The sequence below is a fragment of the Pollachius pollachius genome (assembly GCF_949987615.1).
Source record: "Pollachius pollachius genome assembly, chromosome: 6".
Taxonomy (NCBI): Eukaryota; Metazoa; Chordata; class Actinopteri; order Gadiformes; family Gadidae; genus Pollachius; species Pollachius pollachius.
The window spans coordinates 26,284,144-26,301,572 of NC_136939.1; the positions used below are offsets into that span (position 1 = coordinate 26,284,144).

Genomic DNA, 17,429 nt, shown 5'->3' on the forward strand with positions numbered 1-17,429 from the left:
CAATCAGGCACTGATTGGCAATCATGGCTGTCCCCCCCCCGTCCGTCTGCATAACCGTCGCTAACGACAACCCAGCGCCTATTAAGGTGCGTTCACACCAAAAGACACATTTGTCGCCCGTTCGCGTTGTCGCCCAAGTTTTGTCGCGCAACAAATTATAAACTGTCGCTGTGCAAGTTTTGGCAGGCGAACTTGCTGTTCACCCCGGACTGCGCTGCAGGGAACGGTTGGCCGGGTTAACGCTGATTGGCTGTTATGTTACACATGTCACTCAGTGGCCACTCTGTTGAACGCTGTTTGGCTGTCATCACGCGAATGTCGCAGCAAAGTTGAAATATTTCAACTTGACCGAATTTGACGCCCTACAAATCCTCGTGTACACGCTCGCCTGTGCATGGCGAAAGTGTGGAGCGACAAATCAAAACTTGTCGCCGGTTCTATTTCACGTAGGCTACGCCGTCTAGGCTTCGCCTTCGCCTGGGCTTGTCCCGAGCGTGTGCTCACACGCACTGAAAATTTCAGCTATGCACCAATCAACGTGGGCACCACCCACATTCCCCAAAGCACTGTGTATATAACGCGGCGCAGAGCAGCATTCGTCCTCCCTTTTCTTTGAGCAATTGCTGAAACCAGTCAACTACTTCGACTATCTACGATGAAGAAACGCAGCGGCGGCATGACGAAGCCCACAGAGATAAGCGGCGATAAGCGGCGCTTCCAGCAGCACGTTAGCGGAGCCACGCTGTTCGCTTCGACGGTGCCAGTGAAGTCAACATCATAGAAGAAGACTTAACATGGTGGAGGAAAACCCCTAAAAGCGGTCTACTGTCCAGACGCCTGATGGCATCCGAACGTAGAGCCGCTGCCTCCCACCATCCCCAAACAGCTCGCCACTCTATGGGATAGACATGTGTCTGTGCCTCACTGAGCTGTGGATGTTATGAACATAACCTCTGCCTGTCGGCCAGGACAGTCTTCAGCCAGACGATGTGGAAAACGCCGTCGTCATCGCCACGTCTAGGGGGACCAGACCGCGGAAGGACCGACCTGTTATATCTTTCTTTGCTCACATAATATGATATATATGTTGTATATATAAATTATGGAAAGTTATAAAGTCACACTTGGCACAACCATGTGTAGAATTGTTGCCCTCCTTTCAGCCCATTGGTTGTAGATTGGCGTAGTATATAGCCCGTGGTCGTCCGCATCCATGCGGCGACCCCGTGTGCTTCATGAGCGGGCTGTGGACTTGTCGCACGTTGCCGCATCTGCGGCCTCATGTACCAGTCCCCTAGACCCTGACATTTCCCCCTCTTCTCCCTACAGGCGGTTCACTGTAAGGAGAAGGCGGAGTTGCTCGTGGCACGTTCCTCTATCGCTCAGTCTCTTCGGCCAGCCTCCGCTTACAGACGAGCCGGACATCACACACGTTGTGAAGGTGGGAGGGGCCAGACAGCTTTAATCAGCTGTCTTCCCGGCCTCTTCCCGAGCGCTATGCGCTTTGGCAAGAGCGTTTCTTCCTACAGTCGGTTTGCTGTAAAGAGAAGGCAGAGTTGCTTGTGGTACGTTCCTCTGTCGCTTCAGCCTGCCCTGCAGCAGTATTCTCCACTTGCAGACAAGACAGACATCCCACGCGATGTGAAGGTGGGAGGGGCCAGACAGCTTTAATCAGCTTTCTGATCGCCCTCACCCCCAGCGCTTTGCGTGTTGGCGAGAGCGACGTTATTTCTACAACATGGTTGGATGGCTTGCAGACAAGCAACTCCATCACACACACAGTATGAAGACCCCCTTCCTTGCGGTTGTAGGGCGGCGTAGTAAAGCCAGGGTTCTCCCGCCTCAATGCAGCGTTCCTGTGTGCTTGAGCGGGCTGGGACTCGTTACCTGACGCCGTTTGTACACTCCGCTCCTCTCGTTGGGAGGGGCTGTGTTGCTTGCCGCAGTTGGCTGCTTTGGTTTTTCCTAGCTTCGCCCCCAGTGGCGGACGTATGAGAAGCTTTGTTGCTCTGCATCGCACTTTTTTCATATATTCTATAAAATGGGGTTGAGTCAGAAGTTACAGACTCGCTCTATTCTCCTGATCATCGCTTTTTGTGTGAGAATTTAGGGTTATTTATAGAGCCGTTGTGTTTTGCACACCCTTGGCCTATTGAGCTAGGTCCCCGCTGCGAGCATGGCTCTGCAGCGGTGGTGGCTCTTCTCTTGAGAGACGAGCCCATTCTGGATCTTGCGTCTTCAACAAATCGGTTGAACATGGGGACACAGGGAAATCTAACCTAAGATTTCCCTGTGTCGCCTTCATGAGCACGGCATGCGTCTGACAGCGACTGCCATTCGCTTACTCTCTGGCCCCGCGCACCTCCTCATAGTGTGTGGGGGTTGTGCTGGTGCCACCTAGGCGTCAAGGGATGAAGGTGATAAACCATCGCTCTTCCTTGGGTTTAGTGATCAACTGGGAAGAGCTCACCGCTTCCCAGCCATCGGCTTGTCTATATGGGAGTTTCCCTAGACTCGGCCACGATGACAGCGAGGCTCTAGCCTCCTCTGCGAGATGCAGTCCTTTAGCACTCTCCTGCTTTCGCAGGAGCGTGACCGCACTGTCTATCATGCACCTGTTGGGGCTGATGGCAGCTGCCCACCCTGTGGTTCCCCTGTATCTGCCCCTTTTTGTGTAGACTGCAGCGGTGGCTACCCAGAGGTTGGTTCCCAAGGCGACATAAGCTCAGGGTGCTCTCCGTACCGGCTCTGTGTTGCCAGACCAGGAATTTTGGGGAATCCCCCTTGCACTCAAAGACGTCACTCAAAGGCATTCTCTTTGAGTGACATCTTACGTTGTGGTCTTTATGGACACCTTGTCGACGCATTGGGGAGGGACTTCGTCATAGGCGAGTGGCTGATGTTCCCCTCTGCACACATAGATGTGCTAGAGCTCGCCATGGTGAAAGAATTTGTTATTTTCCTTTTCTTCTCCTGGTGCGCGGCCGCTATGTTCTGATCAGAACAGACAGTGTGTCATAATCTGCTCAGCCAAGCCTAGAGCCCTGCATATCATGGGCGCCCAGAACTTCAGAGGGCGCACCTCATGTCTGGCTGCAGTCTCGCCAAGACAAGTTGCAGAACAGCTCAGGTGGACCTTTTCGCGTCCAGAGAGAACACCCACTGCAGGTTGTGGTTCTCTGTCAGCCATCAGGATCTTCCCCGTTAGGGGTAAGACCAAATGGCGTGTCCTTCTAACCGCGGGTTCTCATGTTTGCATTCGTGCCACTTCAACTGATCCATTTTCTTTTGGAGCAGGTCAAACAGGCGGAAATGTCCCTCATTCTGGTGGACCCGGAGAACCGTCTAGCTCTGTGGTTGCCATAACTAGCGGCGTCATGGCTGGTCTCAGTCTCAGACCGGTTGCGCTTTCACAAGCACATGGGACGGGTAAGTGCATCACCCGCCCTATGTGTCGTGTTTGATTCGGATTGGTTGATCCTGCAGGGCAGACTCTGCCAGCAGTGGTTATCAACACTATCCAGAGTGCCTAAGCGCCTTCCTCTTCCGCCCTCTGCGCTGTGAAGTGGAGCGCGTTCTCTATGTGGTGTGACAACAACCACGTTGACCCATCTCTTTGAGAGGTGGGCAGTGAGCTTGGATTCCTACAGTGCTTACTGGAGAAACGCTTGGCTTTCTCCACTATCAAAGCCCTTGCGGCAGCCGTTTCGGCTGGCCCCGCAGGCTGTGAAGGTAACCGGTTTTTCAGTCACCCACTGGTCAAGAGATTCTTGCATGGTAGACGTGTTAGAAACTTTTTTCTCACATGCTTGCACCACGGTTGGATCTTCCCACCGTGTTGTGTGGGTTATCCAGGGAACCTTTCGAGCCTCTGTCTCAAGCCCCTTTGGATGCTCTATCTTCTAAAACAGTGCTCTTATTGCCTTTGGGTTCAGACAGCACGCCGCACAACAGTTGTTTGTGTGTTACAGCCTTGCTGCCAAGAGCCACTACACTCTGCTCTACACAGGGTGTGGCCGCTTAAACGGCTGTATTCTAGGGCTTTTCGGTGGAAGACTTTTGAGCGGATGCGTCATGGTCCTCCCCCGGCGCTTTGTATCCGTATTTACATGCTAGACATATCCAGGGCCTCCACTCTGTGTTTGAGTCGGTGACCTCTTCCACGGCTTGCTTGTCTCTCGGAGCTGTTACGATTCGTAAGTTGCTCTTCGATTAAGTCTATCTGTGCTGTCACCTAGCTAGGGATGGGGATCGAAACCCGGTTCTATCAAGGACCCGGTTCCACTTTTTTCAAAAACCGAAAAATCATTAACGTTTCCGCTTATTGATACCAATGTCAAGTCCCGTAGGTCCTGTAACGTAATGTTGTGTCCCTCGAGTCGTGTCACGGCATTTAAATCAAATCAATCCAATCACTGCAGCGTGTCCACCAATGTTTTTGAGTGGAACTGTAAGCAAACAGGTATTACAAGTAAAACAAGTGAAGTCAGGCAGTTAACTTTGCTCGCGAGGATGGCTGAACGGGCGAAAAGGGCGAAAATCATTTATTGTAAAGGGGGGAACACAACCTCAATGGCCAAGCACATTAGCATTGTGCATCAAATAAAGACCAAATGCAGTACCTTCGACTATCTCCGAGTTGCAAAGACTCTGTCTCCTCCTCCTGTCGCACCACAGACGGGCCCGTCTTAATCATCCACTCAAACTACGAGTGGTAATCGCACACACAGACATTGTCGCTAGTCCCTAGCTAGTATAAGTTAAAAATAGTAATCCAATTGTGAAATCGGTGTTGTAATCAGCAGCATACAAGCTAGTTATCTTAAAAAGTAAATAAAGTTTCAGATGTGCTGCGTGATGATGATGAGGTTGGCTCAGTAAAATGGCTGGTTATCATGATGCGTTCAAATGTAACATAAAGAAGCGGTAAATTGAGTTTTTGGTGAAAAACAGTAATACCGTATTACTCATGTTTCTGTATTACTAATACAGTTGTATAGTGCTCTCATCATTTTAATTTCTATAACTAAAACTACTGATGTTAATATTTATTAAGAATTACATATTTAATTAAAAATGCAATTATTTATTTCCTAAATATTTTCCTCATCACTAAAAACACTTCGTATTTCCACCAATTAATAGAAAATTATCGATAGTGGTAGCGATAAAGACTCGGATTGTTAAGGAGTATCGAAAATGGTATCGATATCAATAAATATTAATGATCCCCATCCCTACACCTAGCGGTGTCACAGCATTACGCTGGGATTTTGAATTAATTTATGAATTAATTCATTAATTCAAGTTCATAATGAATACGTTACCCATGTCTCTTTTACACTTTGCGTTTATTGAGAGGGTTATGTGTGTTGTGTGGATGTTTAGTCCACCACCGCATTCGTTACCTGCCGGCACACACAGAGTGGTCACCGGCAAGCTAGAGCTACTTGTTGCGTTGTTGCGCCAATTAAGCTGCTCGTTGCTCTTGTCTCTGTTTATTTCATGTAGGCTATGCCGTCTGGCGCTGCCCCATGTTGATGCCAGGCTTAGCTAGGCTTGTCTCTCAGAGCTGTTACGATTCGCAACATTGCTCCTCGATTAAGCCTCTCTGCTGTCACCCAGTGGTGACATAGCATTACGCTGGGAGTGACTAGTTATTTTGGCTTTGGTCACAGTTCGTAACCAGCGTCTTAATATCCTGTCCTCTAACAATTTATAATTGATCCGCTTCCCCTATCTCTTATACCCTTTGCGTTTTTTGAGAAGGTTTTGTGAGCTTGTGTAGACTTTTAGTCTACCGTTGCATACGGTCATGTTGCACACTTGTGTGTTCTCCGGAGAGTAAGAGCTTCTTCGCTGTGTTGATACGCCAAATTAGCTGCTCTTTGTCGCTGTTTATTTCATGTAAGCTACGCCTTCTTGGCTTCGCCTCATGGTGGTGTCCCAGTGTTACGCTGGCATTAGCAGTGACCGGTTATTCTGTCTTTCATTTCAGTTCGTAACCGGGGTCTTTAATATCCTGTCCTCTGACCATTTAGAATGAATGTTATGCTTGTCTCTTGTACGCTTTGCGTTTATTGAGAAAGTTTGATTGCTTGTGTGGACATTTAATCCAATGTTCCATACATTCGTTCCAGTTTTACACATTCTGTTTGTTCACCGGCAACCAGAGCTTCTTCGTTGCTTTGTGAAGCCGATTAGATGCTCTGTTCATTGTTATGCCTGCCAGCAGTTCCTCTTACCGGCTCTCGAGTGGACGAAAGGGGGGCCTTTCTGCTCGCCGCAGTTGGCTGCTTGGGCTTTGTCCTAGCTCCGCCCCCAGTGGCAGTGGACGTAGAAGAAGCCTTGTTGCTCTGCATCGCCCGGTTTTCATAGATTATGAAATACGGGTTGAGTCAGAAGTTACAGACTTGCTTTATTCTCTTGTTCCTCGCTTTGCGTGCTCTTAGGAGAATTTCAGGTTCTTGAGTCTGATGTGCCCTGTGACTTAGGTCTTTGTGACTGGGGTCCAGCAGGAGTACATTGATTGGGCTCCGCTCGCAGCTTCACCTTAGCCCACAAGGTGAAGCCTAGACGGCGTAGCCTACATGAAATAGAACGATAGTTATGTTATTATAACTCTAGTTCTATTATTGTAGGTGTAGCTTCCCACCTGCTGTTCCCTCCTATTGCTGAAAGAATAGCTTGGAGGACGAACGCTGCTCTGCGCCGCGTTATATACAGGGTGCCGTTGGGAATGTGGATGGTGCCCACGTTGATTGGTGCATAGCTGAAATTTTCAGTGCGCGTGAGCACACGCACGGGACAAGCCCATAAGGTGAAGCCTAGACGGCTACGCCTACAATCATAGAACTAGAGTTATAATAACATAACTATCGTTTTCTCTAGCGAATAATTCGCCCGATTCGCGTCTACGTTCACTTTGTATGGGATCGTGTCGCCCCTTCGCGTTTGGTGTGAACGCACCTTTATGGACCAGAGTCGTCGGGGACGTTAAGATGCTACGATGGAATGCTACGATTTTCCGACAAAGTTATTTAGATTTAATGTCTACTATGGTTTTTACACCACATTTAAAACTACATCGGAATATATTTAAGAATCATAGCATCGCATCCTAAGAACTTGAACCCAACTATAAAGTTCAAGTTCTGCAGATGCAATGCTACGATTTTTCAAAAGAAAGTTATTTTGATTCAATACTTAGTGTGGTTTGACATTTGGGTTCAAATTCCTAAGTTGCGATTCTTAAAGGTGTGATGTTATGATTTTTCAAAATCAAGTTATACCAATTTAATCTTTAGTGTAATATAAACTGCGATCCTGTAAATATTGCAATACGATGTTGTATATTCAATATATATATTTTTTAATATTCCAAAAAATATTAATAAATATTTCACCCCTCTCTCTCTCCTCATCTCTCTCTCTCTCTATCTCTCTCTCACTCACTCTCTCTCTCTCTCTCTCTCGCGCTCTCTCTCTCTCTCTCTCATCCCAGGACCTGGACTCTGTGTGGGACCCCTGAGTACTTGGCCCCTGAGGTGATCCAGAGCAAGGGCCACGGCCGGGCGGTGGACTGGTGGGCCCTGGGGATCCTCATCTTCGAGATGCTCGCTGGGTACGTTTGTGTGTGTGTGTGTGTGTGTGTGTGTGTGTGTCTGTGTGTGTGTGTGTGTGTTTGTGCCATAAGGGGGTGCTCTCTGTCTCTCCCCCCTCCACCGTCACCTCCCCCTCTGACTCTCTCTCTCTCGCGCTCTCTCTCTTTGTCTCTCTCTGTCTCTGTCCCTACAGAGAGACAGTGTGTGTGTGTGTGTGTGTGTGTGTGTGTGTGTGTGTGTGTGTGTGTGTGAATGGGTGGGTGAATCGGTTGATGAATGGGTGTGTGTGTGTGATGGGTGGCTGCCATGTTTGGTGGTGGCGGAGCCCCCTATCTCATCCCTCCTCCTTCGGCGGCTTTTCATTCATGTTCCTGACAAACTGTGTGTCTTTGTGTGTGTATATGTGCACGCACACGTATGCATGTAAACGATCAAAGAAAAACACAGACACACGCGCACATGAACACACACCACTGCATGTGTGTGTGTCTGCGTGCACCTGAACATATAAATGTTCAGGTGCACGCACAGAGACAAGAAAAACACACACATGCGCACAGAAACACGTGTGTTTGCGTATGTGTGTGTGTGTATCTGTGTGTGCATGTGTGCTTTCCTGTGTGTGTGTCTGTGTCTGTGTGGGTGTATGTGTTTTCCTGTGTGTGTGTGTGTGTGTGTGTGTGTCCTGGCTCTCTTGTTTACCTCCGCTCCGGGGAAAATATAAGGGCTCTACGCCGTCTCGCTCACTCTACGCCCCCCCCCTCCATCTTCTCATCTCTGAATCCCTGAGTGATGTGGGAAAATCTATTGACACGTGTGTGTGTGTGTGTGTGTGTGTGTGTGTGTGTGTGTGTGTGTGTGTGTGTGTGCAAGTATCAGAGTGTGTGCAAGTGTCTGAGTAGGTTAGTGTCTTTGCGTGTGTGTAAGACACACATGCCATGCAGTGGTGTGCGTCTGTCTTTGTGTGACACAAGCAGACATCTTTTGCATATGTGTATGTGCTTGTGCATGCACAAAGACACAGACACATGCACACCTAAACACACACCACAGCATTATGTGTATGTGTGTGTGTGTTTGTCTCACACACACAATGACACACACAATGCCGTGGTGTGTGTTTAGGTGCACATGGGTGTGTGTGTGTGTCTTGTCACAAAGACACACACACACACATAAACACACACAGTTACCTTTTTCCAGGGAGGGGAGGGTGTGGGGTGAATGCATGACCCAGTTACCCCCCCCCCCCCCTCCCCCTCCCCTGCCTCAGGGAGGAGGAAGGAGGGGAGGAGGAGGAGAGACTCTCCCCTTCTTCTCTATCCTACCAGACCACTGTCTTTTGAAGTCCTCGCTGGAACCGAGGGGGCAATGGGGAGGAGGAGGAGGAGGAGAAGGAAAGGAGGTGAGGGTAGGGGAGAGTGAGGGTGGATGAGTCGGATGTAGGGGGTGGAGGTGGAGGGAGAGGAGGAGGGGGTTAAGGAGTTGTTGTTGGAGGAGGAGGAGGAGTGCCAGACACGCGTTGTGAGGGGGTTGGGGGGTGGGGGGGGGGAGGTCGGGACCAAGACCAACACAAAGGACTCCCTTCACCCTGGAGGGGGAGGAGGAGGAGGGGGGTGGTGTCGTTGTCAGGGAATGTAACGCGTGCTGCTGAGAGGGTTCACACAGGTGCTACAAACCCTATGTTTTTGTGTGTGTATGTAAGCATGTGTGTGTGAGTGAGTGTGTGCAAGTGTATGAGTAGGTTAGTGTCTGTGCCTCTGTGTGTGAGAGAGAGAATAGTGTGTGTCTGTGCGTCTGTGCTGATTGAGTGAGTGTGTATGTTGTTGCATGTGTATGTGCTTCTCCGAGTGGTTAAGTGCGACTGTGCATGTGTGTGAGTGTGTGTCTGTCTCTCTGTCCGTGTGTATGTCTGTGCGCACGTGTTTTGATGTGTCTGTGCGTGCGTGAGTGTGTGTGCACATGTGAAACACACATACTTCCTGTCTCAAATTTAAAAACCAAACGAAAAAGTCAAAATCGCCCTGCTCAGATGAAAGCCAAGCCTGTGTTCAGACACGGTCCGTCTTGGGTGGGGGGGATGGGATGGGACACAGATGGCACGAGTCAGGATGAGGGCCCCAGTTTCCCAGTCCTCGGCAGAACCCCCACCGGTACCAGCACTACACCCCTCCCCCGTCCCAGTAAACCCCCTCCCCTGTCCCAGTCCAGAGTGGGAGCAGGCTATCCCCTCGTCCCCACGTCAGCAGGATGAAAGCAGCCTTGTGGTTTTTCCTTCTGTTATGCAACTGGAGGAGTGGGAGTCATCCTCTCCCCTCCCTCCTCCCCCCTCTCCCTCGTCCTCCCTTGTCTCCCACTACGCTCTACTCTCTCAGTCGCCTCTTCTGCATCTTCCTCCATTTCTATCTCTGTCTGTCTGTCTGTCTGTATCTCTCTCTGTCTGTGTGTGTGTGTGTCTCTCTCTCTCTCTCTCTCTCACACTCACTCACTCCTCCTCATTTCTCCTGTGTCCTCACTCCCTCTGTGTCTCTCACACACACAACTCCACCAGACTCCAGATTCCCCGTCTATGACCACATCTGGATCGTTTGATCACGACCGGGGGGAGAGAGAGAGACCACAGGAGTCTGCGGTAGAGTGACCCTCACACACCACCGCAAACACACACTCGGTGTGTGTGTGTGTGTTTGTGTGTGTGTGTGTGTGTGTGTGTGTGTGTGTGTGTGTGTGTGTGTGTGTGTGTGTGTGTGTGTGTGTGTGTGTGTGCGTGTCTTTGCCATGATGTAATGACTTGCAGACATCCATATGTGCAGAGGTAGAAGGGGGGGAGGGGTTCTGCAGTCCTACGGCTCCAGACCTTTCAAAATAAAAGACTTCTGCTTAACATCTTTATCGGCTCAAATAAAAGCGCAGAACGCACGCTCCGGGAAAGGGGGAAAAACTGAAGTAGGGAGGGAGGGAGGAGAAGAGGAGGAAGGGAGGGAGAGAGGGGGAGAGAGAGAGGGGAGAGAGCGAGAGATAAAGAGGGGAGGGAGAGACGAAGGGAGGGGGAGGGATGTCACATAGGGAGAGTAGGAGAGCAGGAGAGCGATGCTTGTTTTCCATCCTTCCCGTTTCCACAGTGACGGTGAGGGCTTTGTCTCCAGTCCCAACACTCGGTCCACGAGTCCGAGAGTTCGAAGCTGAAGGTGAGACGTTTATAATTTGACTTTTTGTTTGTTTGTTTGTTTGTCTGTTGCTTTCAGATACCCTCCGTTCTTTGACGACAATCCTTTCGGAATTTACCAGAAGATCCTGGCGGGAAAGCTTGAATTCCCTCGACACCTCGACTTCTACGTCAAGTAAGTTATGGGGATGTGAGACCAAGTTAGTTGTGTCTTTCTCCCCTCCCTCCTTCCCCTCTCTCCCACCCTCTTCCCTCTTACCCTTCTTCCCCTCCCTCCATCTCTTGCTCCTCCTCCTTCCCTCTCCCTCTCCCACCCTCTCCCTCCCTTTCCTCTCCCCTCTCCCTTCTCCCTTACACTGTCCCCTCTCTCCCTCTCCCTCCCTCTTGCCACTGGGGCTAATTGCCATGCCTCCGGGCGCTACCCAATGCATTGGGGGGGTGAGGAGGGAAGAGGGAGGAGGAGGAGGAGGAGAGGGAGCAACTAATGACACACCCAGCTGATTTGAAGTCGTTCCTCTCACGGCTAATGCCCCATCACTGGTGGTTAGAACAGCTGGGGAGTGTTCCCAGATTAAAGACTAAGAGAGGGTGTGTGTGTGTTTGTGTGTGTGTGTGTGTGTGTGTGTTGGGCCACTCATTCCATCATAGCCGACGTAGCTGACGTGTCCCCCTGGACAGGGCAGATAGGCCGGCGCTCCTCCTCCTCCTCATCCTCCTCATCTACCTCCTCTCTTCTCCCTTCACCTGCTCTTCATCCTCCCTCTCTTCTTCCACCTGAACGTGGCTCTCTTCCTCTCCGTCCCCCCCATCCCTCCATCTTCTGGAGCAGGGAGCCTGAAGGTGTTCCCCTCCCCTCCCTCCCTCTCTCCCTCCTCCCTCATCCTCCCCAGTCTATATCAGTGTTACAGTACCCCTTCCCTCTCTCTCCCCCTTTCCTCCCCCTCCCCTCCCCCACTAACCTCCCTCACTCCTGCCCTCCCTCTCTCTCTCCCGCCCTCCCTACCCTCCCCCTCCCTCCCTGGGGTACATCTTAAAACCATGGTATTTCTATAGTTAGACAAAATGCCCGGTGCCGACGTTAAGGTTCCATATCTCCTGATTTTAACTTTTAACATTCAATATTTGTTTTGACACTCCAAATAAAGAGTGGGGTAAAAACAACCCAAACAGGTGACACGTATTATTTGCGTTCTTCATTTTTTAACAATTATTAAATGTCAAATTACTGGAGATATATTTATTTTTCGCGGCGTCGCACAGGAACAGTGAGTGTGAAAATATAAAGATGAATGACTGTCAACAGAGAGCAACACAGTGTTTATGAGGCTATCACCAGCCTGTCTGAGCTCAGGTACTTCCCTAACCTCTCTCTCTCTCTGTCTGTGTCTCTGTCTCTCTCTCCCCTCATCTCTCTCTGTCTGTCTCTCTCTGGCTCTGGCTCTCTCTGTCTGTGTGTGTGTGTGTCTCTCTCTCTCTCTCTCTCTCTCTATCTCTCTCTCTCTCTCTCTCTCTCTGAGTATTTATGAGTCTGCCACCAGCCTGTCGGAGCTCAGGTCTATCACCTTTATCAAACGCTTCCTCCCCCCGCCCTCTCCCCTCTTTCCCCCTCTCGGCAGATATGTCCCCCATCGGAAAAAGTGAGCGAAGAAATATGCTCCGTTCTTACATCCCCGTGAATCATCACCTTTCCCCTCTCCTCCTCTTCCTCTCGCCTCCATAAAGGAAACTGCCTTAGTGGTTTTAGAAAAGGACTCAACTCTCTCTCTCTCTCTCTCTCTCAACTCTGTCTCTCACTCATTCACTAAATTTTCTCTCTCTCCCTCTCGCTCTCCAACAGAGACCTCATCAAGAAGTTCCTGGTAATCGACCGAGCCAGGCGACTGGGCAACATGAAGGTGAGATCAAGCCCACTTTCTGTTCCATATGTGGCTCAGGAGGTAGAGTGGGTTGACCAGTAACCGGAAGGTTGCTGGTTCAATCCAGTGAGTATGGAGGTGTCCTTGAGCGAGACGCCTCACCCTGACTGCTCCTGATCAGCTGGTTGTCGCCCTGAGGGGTCGACGCCGATGTCGGTGTGGGAATGTGAGCCTGAATGGGTGATGTGTGTGTGAATGCGGGTATGCACGGGTGCATGAATGGATGAATGTGGGTATCAATGGGTGAATGTGTGCATGAATGGGTGAATGTGTGCATGAATAGGTGAACCTCGCCTGACTTCCCCCGCCCCCTCTTCCAGAACGGGGCAGAGGACGTGAAGAAGCACCGCTGGTTCAAGACCATCGAGTGGGACACGGTGGCCCAGAGGAAGCTCAAGGTGAGCCAGGGGGGGGGGATGGACGTCGGTACCAAACCGAACCGGAATCGGATACCAATCCGATGTTGCACCTCACCAATGGGTCTAATTAAAGTTATACCCTGTGCCGTGTGTGTATAGAGAGAGAGAGAGAAGGTCATGCTTCCCATGAGCTCTGAAGAAACACCTTTTTAAAGTTGGAATAACTTGGATTTTCCTTCACAAAGACAAACAGGACGACATACCCTCATCATAATTAACAAACATCCAAACACAAAGATTTCATACTCAACTTTGGACAAATCACCCCGAAGGACCTTCTTCAACAAGAATTAATTCAAGAACACTCTCAAGGATTATTTCCCACTTTGGAAGCTAAACAAACATGGGGAAATACCGGCTAATTTGGAACTGAGTGAGTGCTAGACAATCTGAAGTAACTTTACCAAACAGAAAGTTAAATATATTGAAAGAATCTGTATAAATTGGTTCATTTAGTACTGCATACCAAGCTACAGCTAAAGCTACAAAGACAGTAGACCTGGCACCAGCTTGGCTGCAAAGGTACATTGAGGTGTGAAAGGTGGGAAATTCCTTTCCACTGAAACAATGGAGACGGTACTTAAGAACAACCCCCACACAAGTACAGAGGCCATCAAAATAGAGTACCCAATCAAGGCAACGAATGAGCCGGCACGCAAAAAATGTAAAGAAGAGCTCATCAAAAGCAACCCAGAGACACTATATGCAGAATGCCCTAAGAATGGAAATTCAAACAACTTCATTTTCCATACGGGCAATCCCAAGGCATGGCACACTGCCATAAGGGCACACTATCCCTCTGCTTAGAAAGAGGGCTTTAGCGGAGGTTGGACCCTTAAAATAAAACCAGATGATGAGCCAACCACTGTTCAACTGTACAAGAAAGGCACAGTTTTGATTCAGGGAAACCTCAGTCTCCTAGACCAAGACTTTTCCAAGATCAAAGAAAGAGCACAGGAGGAGAAAGCCCAACCTGGTGACGACCCCTCCACCACAAGCCACCTGGACACACCCCCTCAGAACGATGCCACAGACGAGTCTCACCTGATGGACCACTCACTCATGGAAACGAGGCATCACTTCACCCAGATGGAGATAGAGCAAGTTGAGCTTGAGCAACAGTTTAACACCCTCCAATCAGCATGGACCACCGTCCACTCTACCACACGCAGCAAGAATGGAGAAAGAGACATGTCTGCTCTCTGGACCCTACTGAGAGAACTCTAAGACAAAGAGGAGACAAGGAGAGCAGAGACGAGCCAGCTGAACGAGATGGTTCAGAAGCTTATGGAGAAAGTCAGGAAGCTGAGCTGCAACGAGCAACTTGCACTAGTGCCCTCCACATCCCCTGAGGAGTCCCTGCCCCAGCAACAGGTTGATGACAGCCCCAAAACATCAGCAGAAACACACCAGCTGCCTTCCTCCCCACCTACCCCAAACAACACTGCCAGATGCCCCGAAGATACCCCTACATCCAATGAGGAGATACAAAACCCACAGATTGTACTCATCATAGACTCAAATGGGAGGTACATAGAGCAGAAGAAACTATTCCCCAAACACAGAGTGGCTAAACTCAGATACAGGAACACCAAAAATGCACTGGAGTTGCTGACCGAGATCAAGCTCAAACGACCTTCGAAGCAAGCAAGAAGGTGTGTCCACAGCCCTTAAGAGGGTGATGGAGAAAGCTGCCTCCACATTCCACGCAAAAGTGGTCATCTCTACCCTGCTGCCCAGACAAGACTTCCACCCTGTTCTCATCCAAAGGGTGAACGCCTCAATATCCAGAGACTGTGCCTTGAAACCCAACGTTTTCCTTGCACACCACCCCACCCTGGAGCAGCAGAGCCTCTACGACCATGTACACATCTACAGGTCAGAGGTCCCGACCTTTGCAAAGACGCTTAAGGACGTTGCTCTCAACCGCCAGCCCAACACATCACACAGGACTAGCAGATTCATGGGCATCCCACCCAGACCCACGTCCAGTGGCCCGCCTGCATCCAGACCACCCCCTCGCCCCAGAGGACCCCTCATTCCAAAAAGACCCCTTCCCCCCAGACCCCATAACCACGGGCCGTCCACCCACACTCACACACCCTGGAGTCACCAGCCCAGGCCGACACCCCTTCTGCCTACCCTATTTCACACCTACTCTCAGGCTGTGAGCAGGGGAAAAACTCCAAAAAGACCCCCTCCCCCCAGACCACACCACCACCAGCCGTCCCCCCACACACACGCACCCAAACCCTGGAGCCACCAACCCAGGCCCACGCCCCTTCTGCCTTCCCCACTTCACACCTACTCCCAGGCTGTGAGCAGGGGAAACAGTCCATCCCGAGACCGTAGCATACACGGGATGCTCAGTAAGCTCTACACGTTCCTGATCCAGAACTAAACTACTGGACCATCAAACGCAAGACACCATGGAACACAAAGCTTTCACTATTTCATCCTGGAATATACAAGGCCTGAGGTCGACTGCTTTTGGTCTGAAAAGCAGAAACTTAGACTTCATCAAGGAAATCCGAAATACAGACATTGTCATCCTCCAAGAGACCTGATGTAGAGGAGATGGTCCCACTGGCTGCCCTCTTAACTACAGAGAGCTGGTGGTACCATCCACCAAACTACCAGGGGTGAAACAAGGAAGAGAATCGGGAGGTATTTTAATTTGGTACAAATCCGTACTCACCAACTCTGTTCAATTTATCAAAACACGGCAATTCTACATCTGGTTATAGATAGACAAGGGACTTACCACATCAGAAGAAAACATTCTCCTGTGTGCAACATATATCACACCACTAGAATCCCCATACTACAACAAGGAAAGCTAATCTATACTAGAGGAGGAGATCAACCACTTCCAGTCCCATGGTCATATTCTAATCTGTGGTGACCTCAACGCCAGGACGGGACAGGGGCCTGACACCATCAGCACACAGGGAGATAAACACCTACCAGGAGACGGGACCATCGCCTCCCTAAAGTGTCCTGCCGGATATAACTACGACAAAGCTACAAACAAACATGGACGACAACTATTACAGCTGTGCTGCACCCAGGGACTGTACATCGTCAACGGTAGATCCCGCGGAGACCCCTATGGAAGATACACCTACAGCTCATATCTCGGCAGTAGTACTGTAGATTATTTTATCACAGACCGTAGCCCTGGGTCTTTCAGAGCTTTCAAAGTCAGCCCCTTAACACCACTATCAGACCACAGCAAAATCACAGCCTACCTATATAGACCAACACCTAACCAAGAGGCATTAAAACCAAACAAACTATACACTACAAACAAATGCTATAGATGGAAGGAGAGCAGTGTCGAAACATATCAGAACACCATAAAGCAAAATAACATTCAGACACTTCTAGTAAACTTCCTAGACCAAAACTTTCAGTGCAACAACGTAGGGATCAGCATGGCAGTAGAAAGCCTTAACAACATATTTGACATCTCAGCCTTAGAATCAAACCTGAAGGTCTCAAACAGTCAAACTAAGAACAAATACAACTTTAACGATAAGTGTTTTGACGACGAATGCAAAAACACTAGGAAAACATTGAGAAACCTGTCAAATCAGAAACATAGGGACCAAGACAACAACAATATCCGTCTCAATTATTATGAGACCTTAAAACAATACAGAAACACAATAAGAAGAAAAAGGGCCCAACTCGCTAGGAACCAGAAAAACCAAATTGAGGAATCCATAGACTCAAACCATTTCTGGGAAAATTGGAACAAATTTAACAAACAAAAACGGGAAGAATTAAGCATTCAAAATGGAGATTTATGGGTAAATCACTTCTCTAATCTCTTTGGCCCCATTGTAAAGAACAAAGAACAAACACATATACAAGATAAATCACAAACACTAGAATCAGTTATTAACTATTATCAGAACCCACTATACTCTCCAATCACATTAAAAGAACTACACAACGACAAAATAAGGTCTCTTAAACTGAAAAAGGCATCTGGTGTTGATGCTATTCTAAACAAAATGCTTAAATATACAGATCTCAAATTCCAATTGGCAATTCTAAAACTGCTTAACACTGTTCTTAGCTCTGCGATCTTCCCCAATATTTGGAACCAAGGACTGATTAGCCCAATCCACAAAAGTGGAGATAAATTTGACCCTAATAACTACAGAAGGGTCGGGGTCAACAGCAACCTTGGAAAAATTCTATCTATGATTATAAATAGCAGACTCCTTAACTTCCTGACTGATAATAATGCCATAAGCAAAAACCAGATTGGCTTCTTACCAAATTATCGTACAACAGACCATATATTCACATT

General features: G+C 49.1%; 1 protein-coding gene across 1 annotated transcript in view; it reads left to right on the forward strand.

Annotated features, from left to right (window-relative positions):
- Nucleotides 1-17,429, forward strand: part of prkx (protein kinase X-linked) — a 43,588-nt gene that overhangs the window by 22,032 nt on the left and 4,127 nt on the right. Inside the window, exons 4-7 of the mRNA XM_079738881.1 lie at nucleotides 7,505-7,624; nucleotides 10,850-10,945; nucleotides 12,608-12,665; nucleotides 13,007-13,084. Of these exons, the coding sequence (XP_079595007.1) occupies nucleotides 7,505-7,624; nucleotides 10,850-10,945; nucleotides 12,608-12,665; nucleotides 13,007-13,084 (352 nt within the window). The remainder of the gene's footprint in view (nucleotides 1-7,504; nucleotides 7,625-10,849; nucleotides 10,946-12,607; nucleotides 12,666-13,006; nucleotides 13,085-17,429) is intronic.